At 42.3% G+C, this 21,717-nt stretch overlaps 2 protein-coding genes across 10 annotated transcripts; both read left to right on the forward strand.

Moving 5' to 3' along the window:
• The first annotated feature begins 309 nt into the window (after nt 1–309).
• LOC110538366 (aconitate hydratase, mitochondrial) lies at nt 310–11,571 on the forward strand. Of its 6 annotated transcripts, none has more exons than XM_036938448.2 (16): nt 310–376; nt 3,055–3,197; nt 3,459–3,717; nt 4,247–4,339; nt 4,586–4,744; nt 4,873–5,023; nt 5,188–5,292; nt 5,437–5,528; nt 5,640–5,745; nt 5,966–6,123; nt 6,221–6,406; nt 6,504–6,782; nt 7,039–7,230; nt 7,348–7,480; nt 7,890–8,011; nt 8,131–11,571. In XM_036938448.2, the coding sequence occupies exons 2-16, from the start codon at nt 3,124–3,126 to the stop codon at nt 8,260–8,262; spliced, it is 2,241 nt and encodes a 746-aa protein (XP_036794343.2). In that variant the 5' UTR covers nt 310–376; nt 3,055–3,123; the 3' UTR covers nt 8,263–11,571. The 6 variants fall into 6 exon arrangements, with proteins under 6 accessions (XP_036794343.2, XP_090049611.1, XP_036794341.2 ...); XM_090193485.1 differs by having other exon boundaries at nt 317–376; nt 4,873–5,058; XM_036938446.2 differs by lacking the exon at nt 310–376 and adding an exon at nt 383–1,511.
• A 1,300-nt stretch (nt 11,572–12,871) lies between these two features.
• Nucleotides 12,872–21,691, forward strand: LOC110538368 (DNA-directed RNA polymerase III subunit RPC8). 4 transcript variants are annotated; one of them, XM_021625140.3, is made up of 7 exons: nt 12,872–13,092; nt 13,365–13,479; nt 13,672–13,768; nt 15,831–15,917; nt 17,913–17,976; nt 18,188–18,404; nt 20,727–21,691. In XM_021625140.3, exons 2-7 carry the CDS (start codon nt 13,369–13,371, stop codon nt 20,775–20,777), a joined length of 627 nt encoding a protein of 208 aa, XP_021480815.1. In that variant the 5' UTR covers nt 12,872–13,092; nt 13,365–13,368; the 3' UTR covers nt 20,778–21,691. The 4 variants fall into 4 exon arrangements, with proteins under 4 accessions (XP_021480815.1, XP_021480817.1, XP_021480818.1 ...); XM_021625142.3 differs by having other exon boundaries at nt 12,886–13,096; XM_021625143.3 differs by lacking the exon at nt 15,831–15,917 and having other exon boundaries at nt 12,886–13,092.
• The last annotated feature ends 26 nt before the right edge of the window (nt 21,692–21,717 follow it).

Here is a 21,717-nt window from a genome sequence, read left to right on the forward strand (position 1 = left end):
TAGGAGAGAATAGTCGACCCTCAGTAATAAGCCTATAGTTTCAAGAATAAGTAAATCATATGAAATAGGTTACGGGTAATTGAGGATTGCAAATTATGGTAGTTATGATTGAACATATTGGTATGAACCACGATGCTAAATAACAAAATGCATTTTCTTTATTTTTCCCCACCCATGAGCCACACAATTACATCCATGGCTCTACAAAACCAGAAAGCGAAATCCTAGTTTAGTTGGCGAACGGATATTTGTAACTCCAAGTAAGTACTGTGCCATTGCTAAAAATATAAGCGGTGATAGCAACAGAGTCCCTATTGGCTGAGAAGGGGGAGGACCCGTATTTTATTGGGCTGCAAAAAGGGTGTCCAGTCAGCAAGTAAGTGATATGACGTTTTGCAGGAGTTGTGGGTAATGTCGTTCCAAACATATTGCGTTATTTACAATATTTGCTTGAATTTCCCGCTGAGACTTGTTTTGGGAAATCATTCTGCAGATAAAATTACATAATGCTGTAAAGTTACCATGTAAGATTGGCAAGGTTTCTACTTTTTTTCTATTTTCTCCCCCAGAGTGAATAATACTTTTCAAAAATTAAGAATTGTTTTCTAACTGTTGATATAATTTTTAATGTATTTTTCTTTTATTTGATATGCTATATTTTTGAATATGCAACAACAATCTATAGCCACATAAGGAGAGTGATTAAAAAGGAAAATATTTGGACACATCATTGGTCCAGGACCAGGACAGGTACTGGAAGAAATATACTGAGTAATGAGTACTCTTAAAAGTAATTATTATAATTAGTTTTATAGATTCCAATTTCTCTGTCAAAATACCTTCTTCAGGAACTTCATTATATGACTGCTGTGTCACATCAGTCATTGTCATCAGTGGTACTATGTAAATACGTCCAATTAATTTGTATCAGTAAAACTCATAGCCGGCAGTTAGCCTAATGGTGCGGCTGGTGTTCTCATGGGGCGGCAGGTAGCCTAGTGGCTTGTCACCGAAAGGTTGGTAGCTCGAATCCCCGAGCTGACAAGGTAAAAATCTCTCGTTATGCCCATGAACAAGGCAGTTAACCCACTGTTCTTAGGCCGTCATTGTAAATAATAATTTATTCTTAACTGACTTGCCTAGTTAGGTAAAATAGACCCTTTTAAACTGTAAAAGTGCATCAACTGTACGCTAACTAGGCATAGTTTATTATAGGGAGCTGATGACAACAACCTTACAGATAAGTACTAAACATCAACCTCTTACATTATTGGAACCACTTTGATATTTATTGTTATCACTTTAATTATTGGAACCACTTTGATAATTGTATGGAAATATTATATTTTGACATTGGGTTATTAGAGTCAGTCGTAAGGATTCACAGAGATATACACTTGCAGTTTTAACACACCTGTCAGGACAAAAAAAATGGACGCGTTTAAATTAGCAACACAGCTTTGTCAGTGAACAAAATGGCGTCCTACTGTATGACTGTCACTCGGCTTCGGGTAAGTACAACTTTATTTTATATTAATAAATATATTCAACACTATGCATCAAGTACAAATGCTCAGTTAAAAATTAATTACGAGATATTGTTGTCCACAACGATATTTTTTTAAATAATCAATATTGTAAACAATCCATTTTAGCGGCTTTGTCGTTTGGTCGCGGTGTCCCAGTAGACTGTTAACTTCACTAACTAGCGCTCCATGCAACGGCTAAAAGTTAGTCTGGGAAGTGTATAATTACGCTTTATCTATAATGCTGGATTACAATACAATGTGTTGTCGAAATGCAATAAATTGGATACTTCAAATTGCACCAAATGTCCAGCTGTTAGCAAGGTGATTCAAGGTTACTGAAGTTAAGTGCGCACTTGTCTGATTTCCACGCCTAATAACAGATTTAGTAAAAACACGATATCGGACAATGCGGCACCACATTTAGAAATGTAATTGAACATGATATGATCTTATAAAAACCTAATGAAATTATCTGAATGGACACTGTCCAATACTATTCTGCTACGTCTGTAAAGATATTTGTCCAAGGGCCTGCTAATATGAGGTAGATTTATATTTGATTCGGCAAATTAACATTACTGATTTTTCTCAGTTGGTTGTGATATTCCATTTGCTTTACGTCTTTTTACTCTAGATAACTCAAGTTAGACAGGCTGATTAACATCTTATTGAGGACGATTAGCTGTGTTGAAGATGCAATGTTGAAAATCATAACTAGGTTAGGCTACTTGAGCTGTCACAAAATTGTTGTGCTAATGTGTAGGGATTAGGTGTCTGCTTTAGGGCGAAACACTCATTTAACCAACAGTTAGGCTACTCATTCTAAACTTTAGGTGCTGTGTATTTGGGAAAATGAGTGACAAGTAGCTGGCTGACAGATTTACTTAGTGTAATGCAATGATCTAGTTTTTACTTTATTAGTCTTGCTGTCAGTCTCCATTGTGTCAGAGGTGATGGAACATAAGTCACATGGAGATAATGCAGATTGTAGATGAGTCATTTTATGGTGGCCTTGTTTTTTTGTGTTTAAAAAAACAAACTATTTTATTTTATTTGGCTTTGGGATTCTTCAACCAGCATGAAAATCCATAATGTTGTCTGTCTGGGCCTCTCTGTTGATAATGCCAACATGTTTACTTGAAATGACCCCCATAATAACAGAGCCTAACACTTTGAACATGAGTCAAGTGAAACTTTATCTTGTTCTCTGAGAGTATGAATCCTATATGTCTCTGTTTAAAATTTCTGGTCATTAGGCTATAGACTAGGTCGGGGAAATTCAACTCTTACCCTACAAGGTCTGGAACCTGCTGGTTTTCTGATCTACCTGATAATTGCACCCACATGGTACAGTTATGAGAACGCAGTGGAACTGGCTTTGAGGTCCAGAGCTGAGTTTGAGGAGACTAGGTCCTATGTTTGCAATGATTAGGAACTTTAAAGCCCCTCTATCCTCTTCCATGATGATGAACATGTTTCCAAGTTTGATGTATCATTACTAAAAATGTACCCCCCTTTCCTTTAGCTTGTCCTTGGAGAAGGGGCAAGGCGTCTCCATGTTTCGGCAGCCTTCAATGCCAAAGCCAAGGTGGCCATGAGCCGCTTTGAGCCTGGCACCAGCATCAGCTATGAGAAGCTGCATGAGAACATCGACATTGTGCGCAAGAGGTAAGTAGCTACCGTTCCAACCTCACACCCAGCGCTCATCAGTGTTCCTCTGTTAATAACTACTACTACTATGACATGCCCATTACAACTGCTCACTAAATCCTTTGACATGTTAGTGTGTAGACTTCTCATGTTCAGCAACACTGAGCCAACTTTAGATTACAAAGCATTCCTCCTAGTGAGTTAACCTTTTTAAAATGTATTTTAGAAGTTAAATTCTAGCCACAGTGGCCTCCAATCCCCGCCCTCCTCTCACCTCAGGCTCAATCGCCCCCTCACCTTGTCGGAGAAGATTGTGTACGGTCACCTGGATGACCCTGTGGGGCAGGACATTGCCAGGGGCCGCACTTACCTGCGCCTGCGTCCGGACCGTGTCGCCATGCAAGATGCCACGGCCCAGATGGCCATGCTACAGTTCATCAGCAGCGGCCTGCCCAAGGTGGCCGTGCCCTCAACCATCCACTGTGACCACCTGATTGAGGCGCAGATCGGAGGGGTCGAGGATCTAAAGAGGGCCAAGGTCAGTAGGGAGCAGAGGAAACTCAAGGGCCTGTCCAGATGTTTTTGGGCTCCAGCTGATTTCTGTTGGCTGAGATTTAGGGTGTTCTTCAGAGGGATCATCTTTTCCATGGTATCACAAGTTCCTAGGGGTAACCAAAAGTTTATTTAACCTTTATTTAACTAGGCAAGTCAGTTAAGAACAAATTCTTATTTACAATGAAGGCCTACCATAAGTATTGCATTGGGGCCAAGATGACCCAAATGAGAGGGAATGTTGGTTAACTGCTACACACACACACACACACACACACACACACACAGCATCACATATTTTTTTAGACAAAGCGAAGCCCTGAGGAATATTTAGCATGGGTGACACTTACTACATCCAATTCCAGAGGTCAAATTGAGGGACAGGGATTAAAGGGGAATTAAGGTCTGCAGCCAAATATGTGCTGTGAACGTTACATAAAGGGGACTACCGGCTAAAAATATATTCTCCTCAACTGACACCCCAAACTCTTCTCCCTGGTCCTTTTTTAATCCAGGAAGTGAATCAGGAGGTTTACAACTTCTTGGCGACAGCTGGAGCCAAATATGGAGTTGGCTTCTGGAAACCAGGCTCTGGAATCATTCACCAGGTACTGGAACTAAACTGGTTAGATTGAGCTGCCATGAGACTCATTTTGTATTTGAACAATATCCACTTCTGAACTTAGATTAACAACTAGATTGGAGCTCAGGAATACTGCTGTGAAACGAGTAGCAGAATATATTGTTCACTCGTGATATCAAACCTGTTATACATTCAGATCTCAACGTTATTGAGATCAATACTTCAAAGGATTGTTGTGCATTGGCTAACATATTTCACTTACCCATGACAGATAATTCTAGAGAACTATGCCTACCCAGGAGTCCTGCTCATTGGCACAGACTCCCATACACCTAATGGGGGCGGCCTGGGCTCCATCTGCATCGGAGTGGGTGGCGCTGATGCTGTCGACGTCATGGCTGGTATCCCATGGGAGCTCAAGTGTCCCAATGTGAGCTGCATGACAGTGAACCACCTCACTACATTCCCTTCACCCACTCATGTATCTATCTCCTTCCTACATGTATAAAAAAAAAAGACCTTTCACAAATGTAGTAATAACTCCATCCTCCCCATCAGGTGATTGGAGTAAAGCTGACTGGTAGTCTATCGGGCTGGACCTCTCCCAAGGATGTTATCTTGAAGGTGGCTGGTATCCTGACAGTGAAGGGGGGCACTGGAGCCATCGTGGAGTACCATGGCCCAGGCGTTGACTCCATTTCCTGCACCGGTGAGGCCAAAAGATAGTAAGGTTTACCTGAACTAGTGAGTAAACTACTCTATGCTGTTTGTTTTAACACGGCTTGTTTCAGTTGTTTGTCCAGTGGTTTGGTCTTGATTTGGTGCTAGTTTACATAGAAACTTGAAGTGACTTTTCCCACCTCCTGGTTGCAGGTATGGCAACTATCTGCAACATGGGAGCTGAAATTGGGGCCACCACCTCTGTTTTCCCCTACAACCACCGCATGAAGACTTACCTGAATAAGACTGGACGTGCAGGTTAGTACTCACAATAAGACATTCTGGAATATTTTTAAAGCCTGTTATTGCACAATATGTTCCGTGTCAGCCTCACAGCCACTGATACACATACAGCCTTAGCATTTTTGTTTTCTCTTTTGGACTTTTTCCATCTACTTTCAGACATCGCTGCCCTGGCTGACGAACATAAGGATGACTTGGTCCCTGACAAAGGCTGCAAGTACGACCATGTCATTGAGATCAACTTGAGTGAGGTGAGTCCACTCTGTTATTAAGCTGACATCCATTACTTGTATATAATATATTTTCAAGAAATAACACACGTTGTCAATGCTAACTGTTTGTCTGTCTTCTTTCCCTGGCAGCTGAAGCCCCATATCAACGGGCCCTTCACTCCTGACCTAGCCCACCCAGTGTCTGAGATTGGTGCTGTGGCTGAAAAGAACGGCTGGCCCTTGGAGGTCAAAGTGGGTCAGTATCAGCACCAGCAGTCACACGGTATCTTTAACACTCCCTTAAAAAGTATACATTTTGCTCTCTGTTAATATTAAAGGAAAGCCCTATAATAGGAAAGTACAGTAACATTTCATTATCATATATTTGCAGGCATATTTACATGACTGTTAAAATCCCCTGCGTTTCTCCTGTCTTTATTAACCTGATTTCCGGTGGTCCCTTGTGGTCCCACTAGGTCTGATTGGCAGCTGCACCAACTCCAGCTATGAGGACATGGGCCGCGCTGCTTCCCTGGCCAAGCAGGCCCTAGACAAAGGCCTGAAGTGCAAGGCTGCGTTTACAGTCACCCCCGGCTCTGAGCAGATCCGCGCCACCATCGAGAGGGATGGCTTTGTGAGTTCAAACCTTTTGGGAAAAATGTCCATTGCCAAACTAGTTGCTCTTTACTTGATTTGTAGGTACATTCTTATGTTTGTTTTTTCTCCTTCAGTCTAAGATCCTGAGGGATGTGGGTGGAGTGGTCCTTGCTAATGCTTGTGGACCCTGCATTGGCCAGTGGGACAGGAAGGATGTGAAGATGGGGGAGAAGAACACTATCGTCACCTCCTACAACAGGAACTTCACTTCCAGGAATGATGCCAACCCTGCCACTCATGCTTTCGTCACATCTCCTGAGGTACCAATAATTACAGCACACACACACTTCTTATATTATGACGTCCACACTATGTCCCCCTTTAACTGCCTTAATAACCCTCTCTCTTCCTATACAGATTGTCACAGCCTTGGCCATCGCTGGTACCCTGAAGTTCGATCCTGAGACTGACTACCTCACCGCGGCCAATGGTGAGAAATTCAAGTTGGAGCCACCCAATGGCGATGAGCTGCCTGCCCGTGACTTTGACCCCGGCCAGGACACCTACCAACACCCCCCTGCCGAGAGCGGCTCCGTTATGGTGGACGTCAGCCCCACCAGCACCCGCCTGCAGCTGCTGGAGCCCTTTGACAAGTGGAACGGCAAGGACCTTGAGGACCTGCAAGTGCTGATCAAGGTGAGGGAAGGGGAGAGGTGTAGAGGAGATGTCAAGACAGCTATATGATGAGGAAGGCCTCTTCTCACTGTTTGGCTGAGTTCTATCCTCCACCAAGGACCATGGTTGGAATTGAGAGGCCTTCAACAGTGGCATTACATTCTAATTATTAAAGACTTAGAAACCACTGAGTTGGCAGATGGTTGTTCAGGCATGTGGTGCCACATTTCGATTGCCATTTACCCTACGGTCTCTTTTCTTCCTTCCTGTTCCGCAGGTGAAAGGCAAGTGCACCACAGACCACATCAGCGCTGCTGGCCCCTGGCTCAAGTTTCGCGGTCACCTCGACAACATCTCCAACAACATGCTCATCGGAGCAATCAACATCGAGAACGACGCGGTCAACAAGATCAAGAACCGGCTGACGGGAGAGTACGGGGGCGTGCCTGACGTGGCTCGCCACTACAAGGTGTGACAGACAGTAACTGTCAGGAGAGGACCTATAGAGGCTGTTGGGCTGTCCCAGAATGACAATATTTAAATTAGAATCTGATTTTAAGAAATATTCCCTTTCTGCTCCCGCCAGGCTAACGGTCTGTCGTGGGTGGTTGTGGGGGATGACAACTACGGGGAGGGCTCGAGCAGAGAGCATGCAGCCCTGGAGCCCAGACACCTGGGAGGCAGGGTCATCCTCGTCAAGAGCTTCGCCAGGATCCACGGTACGCTTAGATGTTACAAGTGGAGTCACCAAGAGAGAGGACAGGGTATAGGGGTGTGGCGGGGAACGTGGGTGGGTAGCATGAGAGGAAAAGCTTTTGGTGGGAACCTGCTCAATCTGAGACTATTTGTGTTGAGAGAGAGCTCATGTAGCTATCATGAGACCCATTGCACAAGAGGGGAAATGTGGTTAGAAACAAGATCACCCACACACTTTGAATGTGCACATTGTTCTCTATGACCTTGACTTGGCATGTAATGGAACTGCCCCGCTGTGGTAGAAGGCCTCTCTGTTTACACAATGGAGCTCGATACGAGCCAATTCCCAAAGCTCCCTCTTGTTCCCCACTTTCTTTTTGTCTGTCTTGTTTTCTTTCTTTTCTCCTCATTGCCATTCTGTCCTCTTCTCAGAGACCAACCTGAAGAAGCAGGGCATGCTGCCCTTGACCTTTGCCGACCCCACCGACTATGACAAAATCCGCCCCGATGACAAGCTCTCCATCATAGGCCTCGCAACCTTTGCCCCCGGCAAGGTGAGCGTCATTGACCATTCAGCTACCAAAATTACTTCCCTCCATATAATGGGGATGGGACTTGGTAGTATGTGTATTTTCCACGGATGCCTTACAGGCCAGCTGTCTTTCTCCTCTAGCCCCTGAAGGGAGTGGTGAAGCACGGTGACGGCAGCCAGGACATAATCACCCTGAACCACACCTTCAACGAGAACCAGGTCGAGTGGTTCCACGCCGGCAGCGCCCTCAACAGGATGAAGGAGCTTCAGTAACTGAAGGGACCCAGGGGGGTCCGGAGGGGCAGAGGAGCACAGAGAGAGGCGGGCCTGGAGATACTGGGGGGGGGGGGGGGGTGCACAGAGGTGGGAAATGGGCGGTAGCAGCCTGCCTAGCGTAACCACACCCCATGCCGCTGTACAGATGAAATACTCGCGCACACATACAGGATTACTGTCAAAGCTCTCCCCACAGACAGGTAGAGCTGTATACGCACACACAAACTCTGACATAACACACACAATAACCCTTGTTTTTGTTTCAGCATAGCATTTAAGTGTTCCCGTTCTAGGCAGCACTGCTCTTGTTGGCAGTACTCCGTTTGTGTAGAAATCACATTTGTCACGCTTCTTGCCATTGACTGTAGTGCGGCAGTATTCAATTCATTCTTACCTCACAAACACACTGCTAGCTCTCCATATCTGGTCTGTAGCTTGAATCCTGCTCACATTCCTTTCCCTGTCATAGTTGTTGTGTTAAGCTGTGTACCTGGACCTCCACTTGTTTCCTCCAACACAGACAGAGCTGGTTAACCCAGCTGCACATTTTAATTCACTGAATGTATCCTTCTCATTCCCAGGATTTGCAACTCTTGTTAGTTCAATATTACTGCTAGTGAAGATGAATGTGAATATTTGTTTAGTTAAGTCCACCATAGTTCTAGTGGGCCTCAGGAGCTGCACATTTTTCCTGTGACTGACCTGAATTGATCCGTTTTAGTCATTGATTAGAGAGCAAGTAGGCTAACCTGGTTACCCAGGCCTAATAACTGTTCACAGAGTAGATTAAAGGCATCAATGGAACCATTAGATTATGTGGCCCCAGGACCAGGTTGTAGTGACAAGGTCAATCCTTCTACAGAGTGTAGTGTAATCATGTACTTTTTTTTGTAAGGTTTTCCTTTTCTGGCGTTTCTCTTAACCCATGGAATTTGGGGTACCGTTTGTCACTCCTTTGGATTCCACACTTTAAATCTCTACTGCTGTTTTCTCCACATGCTCCATTTGTTTCTACTTGAGGGCTATTGCATGAAGTTATATTAGATCCTAGCAGCCCTTTTCTGTGTGTCTTTGTAGGTGGGAGTAAAATGCTACAGACTGCTGTGTTGTACTAGTCTTGCCATTACTTTCCATGTGCGTGTCCATATATGTTAGCTAGCTAATCAGACCATTGCCTGTCCATATCCCTGTCTGGCTTTGTACTGCTCCTCTGTCCTTGCTAATACCAGAGCTCCACGCACAGCTTGAGGGACCTCCTCTTACAAAATGAACGCACAATCTAGTTTCCAGACTGCTGTACACTAGCGCTATATGTAGTAGTATTGTAGACACTCAGCCACGCTTTCACTTATACATCGCAAATGCTGCACTCCATAGCATCTTAAAGCAAGGATGTGATTTTTAATTTGAAATAACAGGATACAATGACAAATGTAATTTGAGAAATGTATACCATTATCTGATTCAAGTTATTACATTTGGCTAAAACTCTTGCCATTTTGTATCTACATTTTGCCACTTAAATGGTACATTGTGTGTTTGAGGATATTGCAGCTAAGTCTTTAAGTGTGACTGTTTTAAGTTGGCTTTGGGGGGGCCATGACCACCTATTCATTGCATTTGTTGTCTTGTCACTAAGGACTAATTTACTTTAAAGTAAGTTATAATCAAAGTATTCATGGGATTACTTTGGATTGGCTACTTCCATTAAATCCTTTGGTCATGGAGCCAAGATGATTAATGTTGCTATCAAATCAACATTTATTTTCATGTCAGTTTATTTTGCTTGTCAGTGATGAACTGAAGAGCTAACTGTCTCAGTTTTTGTAGTTGCAGTAGGGTGTAATGAAAGTAGAAATGCAATGCCTATTTTTGTCCACTAGCATATTGACTTCAGTGACAATATATTCAGATGAATGGCAATAGCTCTGTCAAACCCAAATGTATTTAAAGGAACTTGTTTTGGGCCTGTGTGTAAATGTGATATAGAGGTGTACATATGCACTATATTATAAAATGGAGAGAGGGTGGGCAGTAGCTGCCTGGTTGAATGCAGAGCCTTTCGTTCTCTGATAAACCCACTGTATCAAACTAATCATTTAATCTCCCATCAATTATCTTTTGTTAATCTGAAGCCTAAAATAGTTTTTCCATTCCCCCCTCTCCAATCTAAGGGTTTCACAACTTGTCAAACTAATTAACAGGTGGTTGGAGGTTTTTAAATGAAAGGTAAATTATTGTTGAAGCATTAAAGTAGGGTTGTACTGTACGTCTCAATGTTTTGTCGCTCTTGGACCTGTGCTGTACAGTGGTCCGTCTTTGTGTTGCACCCAGGTGAATGTTGGAGTTGTCAATGTAAAGGGAGAGACTGGTCAGGTGAGACATGCCTAGGTTTTGTTTTAAAGGTATTTGATGCAGATGAAGGAACCCCTGATTTGAAACAGGATTGGCTCCAGATCGTTGCAACTTTAACCCATGTTGTATGCGGTTTAGAGCACATTAACACATTAACCAACTTGTTATACTAATTCGGTATTTGCTTAACCTTAGCAAAGTTAACATATTGCTGATGAATTCTCTGGTCTGTCTACTGAAGTTAATCGCCAAAGATGCCTCATGAAAATGCTCCATTACATACTAAAACAAACAAACATAAGTGTTGTTACAAAGGTTTGCCATTCTGTTTAATTTCTTCATGTTTATGAACCCCATGTTTGAGTATGAAGATGACCAGTGTAATGCCAGCAGCATTTAAGTTTGTTAGTTGTGTGGCTTTTAAAAATAATTCATACAGTCTTAAATTCCCAAGTATTTAATGCAGTCTCTAAATGGAACCATTCCTTTGCATTGTAATTCATAAGAATAACAGCCACCCGTGAAGCAGTATACAATATGTTGATCCCTGGTTTAAATCGGAGTTTCTGAAATGCTACTGTGACAAAGTAAACGCTTAGTTGTACTCTTTAAGTTGTCTTCAGGAAATCCAAATCCTGAACTGCTTTGTTTTATTGGCCTAGCTATTTATTTTCCATTTAGAAACACTGTCAATGATTGACTTAATAAGAATGCAAATTTTGTTCAGACACTGCAAACAATTTAAATGTAGAAACCCATTGACAGGTTTTATTTAATGTAATCTCAAGTGGTGAATTCCACTTCATGGATTTTCTGTATTTGTTTTGATTTTAAAGTTGGTTTTGTATTAGGTGATTTGAATGCTTGCAGTTTCATAGCGTGCAAGATTTAAAAAGAGATTTTAGGATATTTCATGTGATAAATATTTAATAAAGATGAATAAAATCTTTTCTAATTTTTTATTTTTTGAAAGTTTAATTAGATTTAATTCAGCATTTTTTTAGTTACTGTACAAGTAATACAGTTAAAATACTACACAATTCAGCACTGTGAATATAGTATCCCTTAGTCATAATAGAGCAGGGCTGTGGAATTGGAAACACAAGTCTGAGCCTTTTTGGTAAAAAACTGAGGTAAGTCTCGAGTGGAAATATGCAATTATGGTGCTTTTCGAATGAGACTTAACCCCACACTAGAGATCTTCACGGGTCCTAAAAGTTGGACCCAGACCCAAGGCCAATTTCCCCCTTTTCTCCCCAATTTTGCGAAATCTAATCTTGTTCCATCACTGCAACTACACTATGGACTTGGGAGAGGCGAAGGTCGAGAGCCGTGCATCCTCCAAAACACGACCTTGCCAAACCCCTCTCCCTCTTGACACACTGCTCGCTTAACTCGGAAGCCAGCCGCACCAATGTGTCGGACGAAACACAGTTCAGCTGGCGATTGTAGTCAACTTGCAGGCACCTGACCTGCCACAAGGAGTTGCTAGAGTGCGAAGGGACAAGGAAATCCCGGCCGGCCAAACCCTCTCCGAACCCGGACGACGCTGGGCCAATTGTGCCCGTGCAGTGCCTTAGACCGCTGCACCACTCGGAATGCCCAAACACATTTTTTAAAAGGGTGACCCGCACCTGAATGGACCCGAGAACAATTTAACCTGAATGGGCCCGATGACAACCAGACCTAGAGCCAAATTTCGGGTTCAATCGAACCCATGAAGACCTCTACCCCCACACCAGTTGGTTGCCAGTGTTTTATGTTTAATGTAAGCTCCAGTGTAATTGTGATTCCTTCAGGAGTGTGACACTAAAGACGGGGTGAGCAGAATCAACAACCTCTGTGTCATTCAAGATGGTTGATTTGTGAGAAGGTGCTGAAGTTCACAGTTAGTCAGTGTTATGTAAAACAGACAAGTCTGGGTCTTTTGGGTAAACAACCAGGGTAAACCCTCAAGGGAAACTCACTATTCATGTGTTACATACATACATACATATATACATACAGAGGAAACTGCATGACTGAGCATAAGGACAAATAATGTGTATCTCAATAGTATTAATAAGTGGCCTCCTTTCTGTGTCCTTTTCTACACTATGTTGAAGAACTGGGCAGGTGAGAACAAATGTATGAGTTCTCAGATCAGTAGACCAGATAAGGAAAGGAGACCAGAGGAGGAAGCCAAGAACTTTGACGAACAAAATAATCAAATAAAATGTCAGCAAAAAAAAGAAGCGTTCTGTGTCTTTAAGATTGCGACCTGCCGTAAACGGTAATGTAGTAAATCAATAACACGTGTAAAAAAAAAAAAAGAAGATTTAATGAAGCTAGCGACACGAAGATGGGGATTTTGGTGTCAGTTTATCTATGATACCAGTATTTATTCAAACTAATACGATGTTGGTCCTTGCAGTTGAAGATACATTGTCAGAATTTTAATAATTTGAGTAGTTTAAAGGATTCAAAGGAAAAGTAGGTAACGTTAACAGTTTCAGGACAGTGATGCTGTGTTAGCTAACTAGGGAGATAACATGTTTCTTGGTGAAATTGTTATACGTTACTAGCTACATTGTTTCATTACACTGTAACAATGGAATTGAATATGATAAAGTAGCTGGTAAATGTACCTGTGCGATAGTACGTTAACATATTGCAGACTTACTGTCATACCACCCTGTCTGAAAGGTAATTGTTCTGTGATTTCATAGCTACTGTATATTGTTTCTTGTTTTTCCTCGGACCAGAATCATGTTCGTGGCAGTGGAGATGGTTGACACTGTCAGAATCCCCCCATGGAATTTCCAGCGGCAGTTCAATGAAGCCATAGCCGAAGAACTCAACAAGAAATTGGCCAATAAGGTGAGAGGATGCAGTACCAAAGATACTGTAACCTACTCCCCTATTCATCAGTGGACAGGGGTTCTGTATATTGTCAGCTGAGTTAATCTTTTATTGTTTGCTTTGTTTAGCCTAACACAATTGTGACATTGTAGTCTTGTTAACCTATCTGCTTTATTTATGTTTGGCTGTTCTTTAACTGCATCTCGACAGGTGGTTTACCAGGTTGGCCTCTGTATCTGTTTGTATGACATCACAAAACTGGAGGATTCCTACATATTCCCAGGTGATGGAGCTTCCCACACCAAAGGTAAGGAAATTACAATTTGCGACAGATTTTCATGTGAATATTTAAAAATCAGCATAAAAATATTATGCACATTATCCCAGCAGAGGTGGGTTTCCATCAAACGGACTTGTTGCAGATAAAAAGCTGTGCGATGACGGTGCACATTAAAAGCCCTTTTGTGCTTACATTTCTTTGTACCGAATATTTTATTTATTTTTATTTTCAACTCGACCGATGGTTTTGTTACAAACTGTTACAATTAATAGCAAACGTGCTCAATCTGGTTTTGGCGCATGCTCTCTAGACAACAGTTCACTTATAAAGTTGACAGAGTAGGTTATATGATGAGATGTGGATAAAGCTAAACACGGATCATGTCACTAGCAATCAAATAATACCCTCAATATTTATTGGACATTTGCAAGCTTACAGTGTACTTAAAGGGCCAGTACAGCCATTTGTATCGTAATATCAAATCATTTCACCAGGCAGGCCAAAAATCCATCCCACCAAAACAGGCTGAAATTTCAGGTTGTCTTTTCAAACAGCGCTTACAATAACGGGGCATTATCATTATTTTCAATTTCAGTATTATTCCAACCTTATAGTATGTAAATATATATAAAACACAGGGAAATTGCAGTTTTGACTGCACTGGGCCTTTAACCTCCATTTATTTAATCTGCCTATTAACTACATGCTTTTCCATGGCATGGTGGTAGTAAGCTACAACGTAACATCATTGCGTGACTCGAAGTTAACCTTGACAAGATGGTTAATATATCAATAGTTGCAGCGTTTCGACCATGATTATTGCATAATCTTTCACAGGCAAAAAAATTATCCACCCTTGTCTAGTGTATTTTGTGTTGACATTTTGCCCTCAAATGTGCTGTTTCTATCAGGCCTGCTGTGAGTTTATTTTTTTTATGTGGATTTCATCTACATGAAATGGTTGGATGGAAACCTGCTTAATGTTGCTGATAGGCCTACATGTTTCATATGAATATTGATTTGCAGGTAACAAGTGAATACATTGTTTTAGGATTGATCCCACAAATGTATTCACTTGTTACCTGCAAATCAAAATTCATGCAATAATCGTGATCAAAACGCAGCAAAATAATTCAAATTAAATCAAAACGGCACTGGTCCAATAAACGTGTTTATTTTCAAACGCTCCGCATGGAATTATTACGTTGTCTTATCTAAGGTAGAAAAAATACAGGTTAGGACAGACTACGTAATAATTCCATGTGGAGCCTTTCGAAAATAATCACATTCATTGGACCAGTGCCGTTTTTATTTTATTTGCATTACTTTTTTATTTTAACTTTTTTATTTAACTAGGTAAGTCAGTTAAGAAAATTCTTATTTACGATGACTGCCTAGGAACAGTGGGTTAACTGCCTTGTTCAGGGGCAGAATGACAGATTTTTACCTTGTCAGCTCGGGGATTCGATCTAGCAACATAATCAGTTACTAGCTAGGTGTCAGAAGCAGCAGGTTCACCATCCTTTCTCCCCTGCCTCTGGAATGGTTGAAGTCTGGGAGAATGTTGGACTTCCTAGCTAACATTCTTGATCCTGCTCGTTTGATCCTGATCTTATTCCAAATGCTCACACGGACGTTTTCCAATTCAGTCTAACAAATAATGGCTTATTACCAAAGCGGTATTGTAAACGCATTGTGGCCGATGTGTGTGATTGTTTGCAGACTTTTTTTCCCCAGCTTTGACCGTGCTACTGACTATAGTGGTGGCGCTCGAGCTTGCGCATGCACATTTAGTTCACACAACATTCTAGAATAGAATTTTGTTATTTGACACGTCAAATTAAAAGCTTAATTGACGCGTAGCTTTTTTGACATGTAAAGACCCAAAAGGCATTCCATATGTTATAGAAGTAGCTCCACCTTGCCCTCTGATAGGTTAGGTGGAACTTTCACCACATTGCACCATATTACTATCAGATCTACACAAGTGCCTGGAGGTCACGGCCTAAGAGATGTTTCTGGGCAGGGACTTTCTCTTAGGACTGACTGTCCATTTTGATGTGACCTTATCTTTTCCCTACTCTGTTAGTCCACTTCAGGTATGTTGTGTTCCACCCTTTCTTGGATGAGATTCTTGTTGGAAAGATCAAATACTGCAGTCAAGAAGGAGTACATGGTGAGAGAAACACCTCATCTTTCCCCCCACCTTCCAGTGTTCTCCCCACCCATCTGAATGTTAAGTCCTAGTAGCCAATATGTCCATATCGCATATACGGTTGAAGTTGGAAGTTTACATACACCTTATCAAAATACATTTAAACTGTTTTTCACAATTCCTGACATTTAATCCTAGTGAAAATTCCCTGTCTAAGGTCAATTAGGATCACCACTTTATTATAAGAATGTGAAATGTCAGAATAATAGTAGTGTGATTTATTTAAGCTTTTATTTCTTTCATCACATTCCCAGTGGGTCAGAAGTTTACGTACACTCAATTAGTATTTTGTAGCATTGCCTTTAAATAGTTTCACTTGGGTCAAACGTTTCGTGTAGCCTTCCACAAGCTTCTCACAATAAGAATGTTGTCCCATTCCTCCTGACAGAGCTGGTGTAACTGAGTCAGGTTTGTAGGCCTCCTTGCTCGCACACGCTTTTTCAGTTCTGCCCACTAATGTTCTATAGGATTGAGGTCAGGGCTTTGTGATGGCCACTCCAATACCTTGACATTGTTGTCCTTAAGCCATTTTGCCACAACTTTGGAAGAATGCTTGGGGTTATTGTCTGTTTGGAAGACCCATTTGCGACCAAGCTTTAACTTCCTGGCTGATGTCTTGAGATGTTGCTTTAATGTATCCACATCATTTTCTTTCCTCATGATGCCATCTATTTTGTGAAGTGCACCAGTCCCTCCTGCAGCAAGCACCCCCACAACACAATGCTGCTACCCCCGTGCTTCACGGTTGGGATGGTGTTCTTCGGCTTGCAAGTCTCCCCCTTTTCCCTCCAAACATAACGATGGTCATTATGGCCAAACAGTTCTATTTTTGTTTCATCAGACCAGAGGACATTTCTCCAAAAGGTACAGTCTTTGTCCCCATGTGCAGTTGCAAACCATAGCCTGGCATTTATATGGTGGTTTTGGAGCAGCACTTCCTTGCTGAGTGGCCTTTTAGGTTATGTCGATATAGGACTTGTTTTACTGTGGCTATAGAATCTTTTGTACCTGTTTCCTCCAGCATTTTCTCAAGGTCCTTTGCTGTTGTTCTTGGATTGATTTGCACTTTTTGCACCAAAGTACCTTCATCTCTAGGAGACAGAACGCGTCTCCTTCCTGAGCAGTATGACGGCTGAGTGGGTCCATGGTGTTTATACTTGCGTACTATTGTTTGAACAGATGAATGTGGTACCTTCAGGTGTTTGAAATTTGCTCCCAAGGCTAAACCAGACTTGTGAAGGTCTACAATTATTTTTCTGAGGTCTTGGCTGATTTCTTTTGATTTTCCCATGATGTCAAGCGAAGAGGCACTGAGTTTGAAGGTAGACCTTGAAATACATGCACAGGTACACCTCCAATAAGGCTAATTGACATAATTTGAGTCAATCAGAAGCTTCTAAAGCCATGACATAATTTTCTGGAATTTTCCAAGCTGTTTAATGGCACAGTCAACTTAGTGTATGTACATTTCTGTCCCACTGGACTTGTGATACAGTGAATTATAAGTGAAATAATCTGTCTGTAAACAATTGTTGGAAAGATTCTTGTCATGCACAAAGTAGATTTCCTAACCCACTTTCCAGAACTATAGTTTGTTCTAAATACATTTGTGGAGTGGTTGAAAAACAAGTTTTAATGACTCCAACCTAAGTGTTTGTTAACATCCGACTTCAACTGTACCTATGTCTATTCTTGACTAATAGGCCTCATCGTGTCAAAATAAGAACACTTGAACATGCTGTGATTTGCTGATACACTAATTTGGGTCAGATGCTTTTTATACACCGCCGTCACAGCCCCAGAGGAGTCTGTACACACTGCAGTGTGATTTCTACTGACCCTGTCTCTCAATGCATAAAGTGGATCAACAGGGAGAATGTCTCAGTATGAAGTATAACATTGATGTGGCAGTCTGTCTGTATAGATTTGTTCACAATGCCATATTTTGTTTCACAGTCAGCCTAGGATTCTTTGATGACATCGTCATTCCCCCAGAGTCCCTACAGCAGCCTGCAAAATTGTATCCTGCCCAGTGATGTGTTTTTGTGTATTTCTTACCAATGTGCACATTTGACAATTTGTTGCTTAAAGCTGAGTTGATGGCTCTGGAATACAATCATGTAAATGTTAATTCAACTCATGTTGAAGCTATCTGATAGACATTTTAGTTTACCTGTAAAAGCTGCTGAAAATAAAGCAATCCAGCAAGCACTCCTTGACTGCTGCCTCAGCGACGAAGCGGAGCAGGTGTGGGTGTGGGAGTATGAGACGGACGAAGGGGCCCATGACCTCTACATGGACCAAGGTGAGGACATCCGCTTCCGGATCACAGATGAAGTCTTCTTGGACACGTCGCCCACAGGACCTTCTGCCGCAGCAACCAACACCCCTGCAGCTCCAGGAGCAGAGGAGGGTGGCCAGAAGAAAGAGGCCCCTTACACACTGCTAGTAAGAAGGCGCTCACTGATATAACAGACTTATTTTTACTATTGTTGTGAATTTTATAATTTCAGTATCCATATACAATGGGGCAAAAAAGTATTTAGTCAGCCACCAATTGTGCAAGTTCTTCCACTTAAAAAGATGAGAGGCAAAGTAATTTCCATCATAGGTACACTTCAACTATGACAGACAAAAGGAGAAAAAAAAATCCAGAAAATCACATTGTAGGATTTTTTATGAATTTATTTGCAAATTATGGTGGAAAATAAGTAGTTGGTCAATAACAAAAGTTTATCTCAATACTTTGTTATATACCCTTTGTTGGCAATGACAGAGGTCAAATGTTTTCTGTAAGTCTTCACAAGGTTTTCACACAAAGACCCAGCCACGTTTCATCTTCAAGGCCCTTGCTGATGGAAGGAGGTTTTCACTCAAAATCTCACGATACATGGCCCCATTCATTCTTTCCTTTACACGGATCAGTCGTCCTGGTCCCTTTGCAGAAAATAGCCCCAAAGCATGATGTTTCCACCCCCATGCTCCATGTGGGTATGGTGTTCTTTGGATGCAACTCAGCATTCTTTGTCCTCCAAACACAACGAGTTGAGTTGACCAAAAAGTTATATTTTGGTTTCATCTGACCATATGACATTCTCCCAATCTTCTTCTGGATCATCCAAATGCTCTCTAGCAAACTTCAGACGGGCCTGGACATGTACTGGCTTAAGCAGGGGGACACGTCTGGCACTGCAGGATTTGAGTCCCTGGCGGCGTAGTGTGTTACTGATGGTAGGCTTTGTTACTTTGGTCCCAGCTCTCTGCAGGTCATTCACTAGGTCCCCCCATGTGGTTCTGGGATTTTTGCTCACCGTTCTTGTGATCATTTTGACTCCACCGGGTGAGATCTTGTGTGGAGCCTCAGATCGAGGGAGATTATCAGTGGTCTTGTATGTCTTCCATTTCCTAATAATTGCTCCCACAGTTGATTTCTTCAAACCAAGCTGCTTACCTACTGCAGATTCAGTCTTCCCAGCCTGGTGCAGGTCTACAATTTTGTTTCTGGTGTCCTTTGACAGCTCTTTGGTCTTGGCCATAGTGGAGTTTGGAGTGTGACTGTTTGAGGTTGTCAAACAGGTGCCATTAATACAGGTAACGAGTGGAGGACAGAGGAGCCTCTTAAAGAAGAAGTTACAGGTCTGTGAGAGCTAGAAATCTTGCTTGTTTGTAGGTGACCAAATACTTATTTTTCACCATAATTTGCCAATAAATTAATAAAAAATCCTACAATGTGATTTTCAGGATTTTTTTTCTCATTTTGTCTGTCATAGTTGAAGTGTACCTATGATGAAAATTACAGGCCTCTCATCTTTTTAAGTGGGAGAATTTTATTAAATGGTACCGGTAAGCTCACTCAAAACGTCCAGTGAGCAAGTATTGGATGTTTGATCAGGAGTATAATTCACTGGACGAATTCTCCTGATGACCTGGATGGAAGTCCCACCCAGTTGACTACTTCAACATTTTGACAGTCCTCAATGATGCTGCCCATGCTAAAACAAGCTTTGGGGCACTGGAGCTGTCTATCTAAGTCTATGGTGATGGTGCTGCCAAATTGGTACCTTTTGGGTACTGGCAACTGGTTAGTACTTTGTCAAGCGTGTCACTTGTCACGTGTCACTTGTGCGTGTGAAGCAAAACTGTTAGCAGCAGGTCACATAGGTGTACTTTTGGTTTACGTCACACGTCCTTTTTTATATTTAAAAAAAAAAAAGTGAATTTTTACCCCTTTTCCTCCCCAATTTCGTGGTATCCAATTGTTGTCTCCCGTACGGGCTCAGGAGAGACGAAGGTTGAAAGTCATGCGTCCTCCGATACACAACCCAACCAGCCGCACTGCTTCTTAACACAGCGTGCATCCAACCTGGAAGCCAGCCGCACCAATGTGTCGGAGGCTACACCGTGCACCTGGCAACCGGCACTGCGCCCGGCCCGCCACAGGAGTCGCTCGTGCGCGATGAGACAAGGACATCCCTACCGACCAAGCCCTCCCTAACCCGGACGACGCTAGGCCAATTGTGCGTCGCCCCACGGACCTCCCGGTCGCGGCCGGTTACGACAGAGCCTGGGCGCGAACCCAGGGACTCTGATGGCACAGCTGGCGCTGCAGTACAGCGCCCTTACCCACTGCGCCACCCGGGAGGCCAACATCACACATCCTTATTACAAATGACTATTTTAAGGTATTTTTCAATACTATATGTCAGTTGTTTTTCTTCTAATAATGGCCTTGATTAATTCCACCCCTTCCCTCCCTTTCTTGTGTATCAGGGTACCATTAGCGAGCCAGGCTTGGGCCTCCTGTCCTGGTGGAACAGCTAGCGAAAGGAGAGACCATTACAGTAGAGAAAACAGGGGAGACTGCTGTCAAGTATTCATCCCAGCTGCTGGACATACACCTTCTTTTTGGACTCTTCTCAGTCACTCCTCCCAGGTTGTGACTTTAACACTGGAGAAACATGCCTCTTAAGTGTCCTCAAGGCTAATAGACACAGAACTGTGGGCTCAAGTAGAGGAGCCAGGATTCCCATAATAGGAACTGCCCTATCTGCCTTCATAATGGCAAACCCGAGGACAAGGGACTAGTAGCAAGGATTTCTAATAGAGCACACAGGCAGGGGACGTGGAGAACTGTCTCACTTGCAAAGCTGTAGATCCACTTCCCCCTGTATATTGTAAATACTACCACCATAACTGTTAACGTACCAGCAGTTACACCTGGTGCACATGACTGTAAGAAAGACTGATTAAAGGTCCCCAATTGGCCTATTTAGTGTCACCATGTAAGTCTGAGTGTTCAGTTGAACAAATAATGGAGTGAGTGTGCCTAAATATACAGTTGTGTGTTGTCTTTGTGACCAGTATAATGTTTCCTCAGTGATCATTTTTGTTTGCATAATTTTAAGTTGGGTTATTTAAGCAATAAGGCCCAAGGACGTGATGGTATATGGCTAGTATACTACGGCTAAGGGCTGTTTTTAGGCACATCGCAGAGTGCCTGGACACAGCCCTTAGCCGTGGTATATTGGCCATATATCACAAACCCCTGAGGTTTCTTATTGCTGTTATAAACTGGTTACCAACAGTAATTAGAGCAATACAAATACATGTTTTGTCATACCTGTGGTATATGTTCTGGCTCGAACCACCCAGTTTATAATTGTGTATAGGACATGTATCCCAAAAATATAATTAAAAAAGTACAGTCCTTAGGAAATGCTGTCATGAACCCACAAGCACTACACCTCACTGTATTTTGTTT

The sequence above is a fragment of the Oncorhynchus mykiss genome, chromosome 12 (genome assembly GCF_057628025.1).
Source record: "Oncorhynchus mykiss isolate SJ-2025 chromosome 12, ASM5762802v1, whole genome shotgun sequence".
NCBI lineage: Eukaryota > Metazoa > Chordata > Actinopteri > Salmoniformes > Salmonidae > Oncorhynchus > Oncorhynchus mykiss.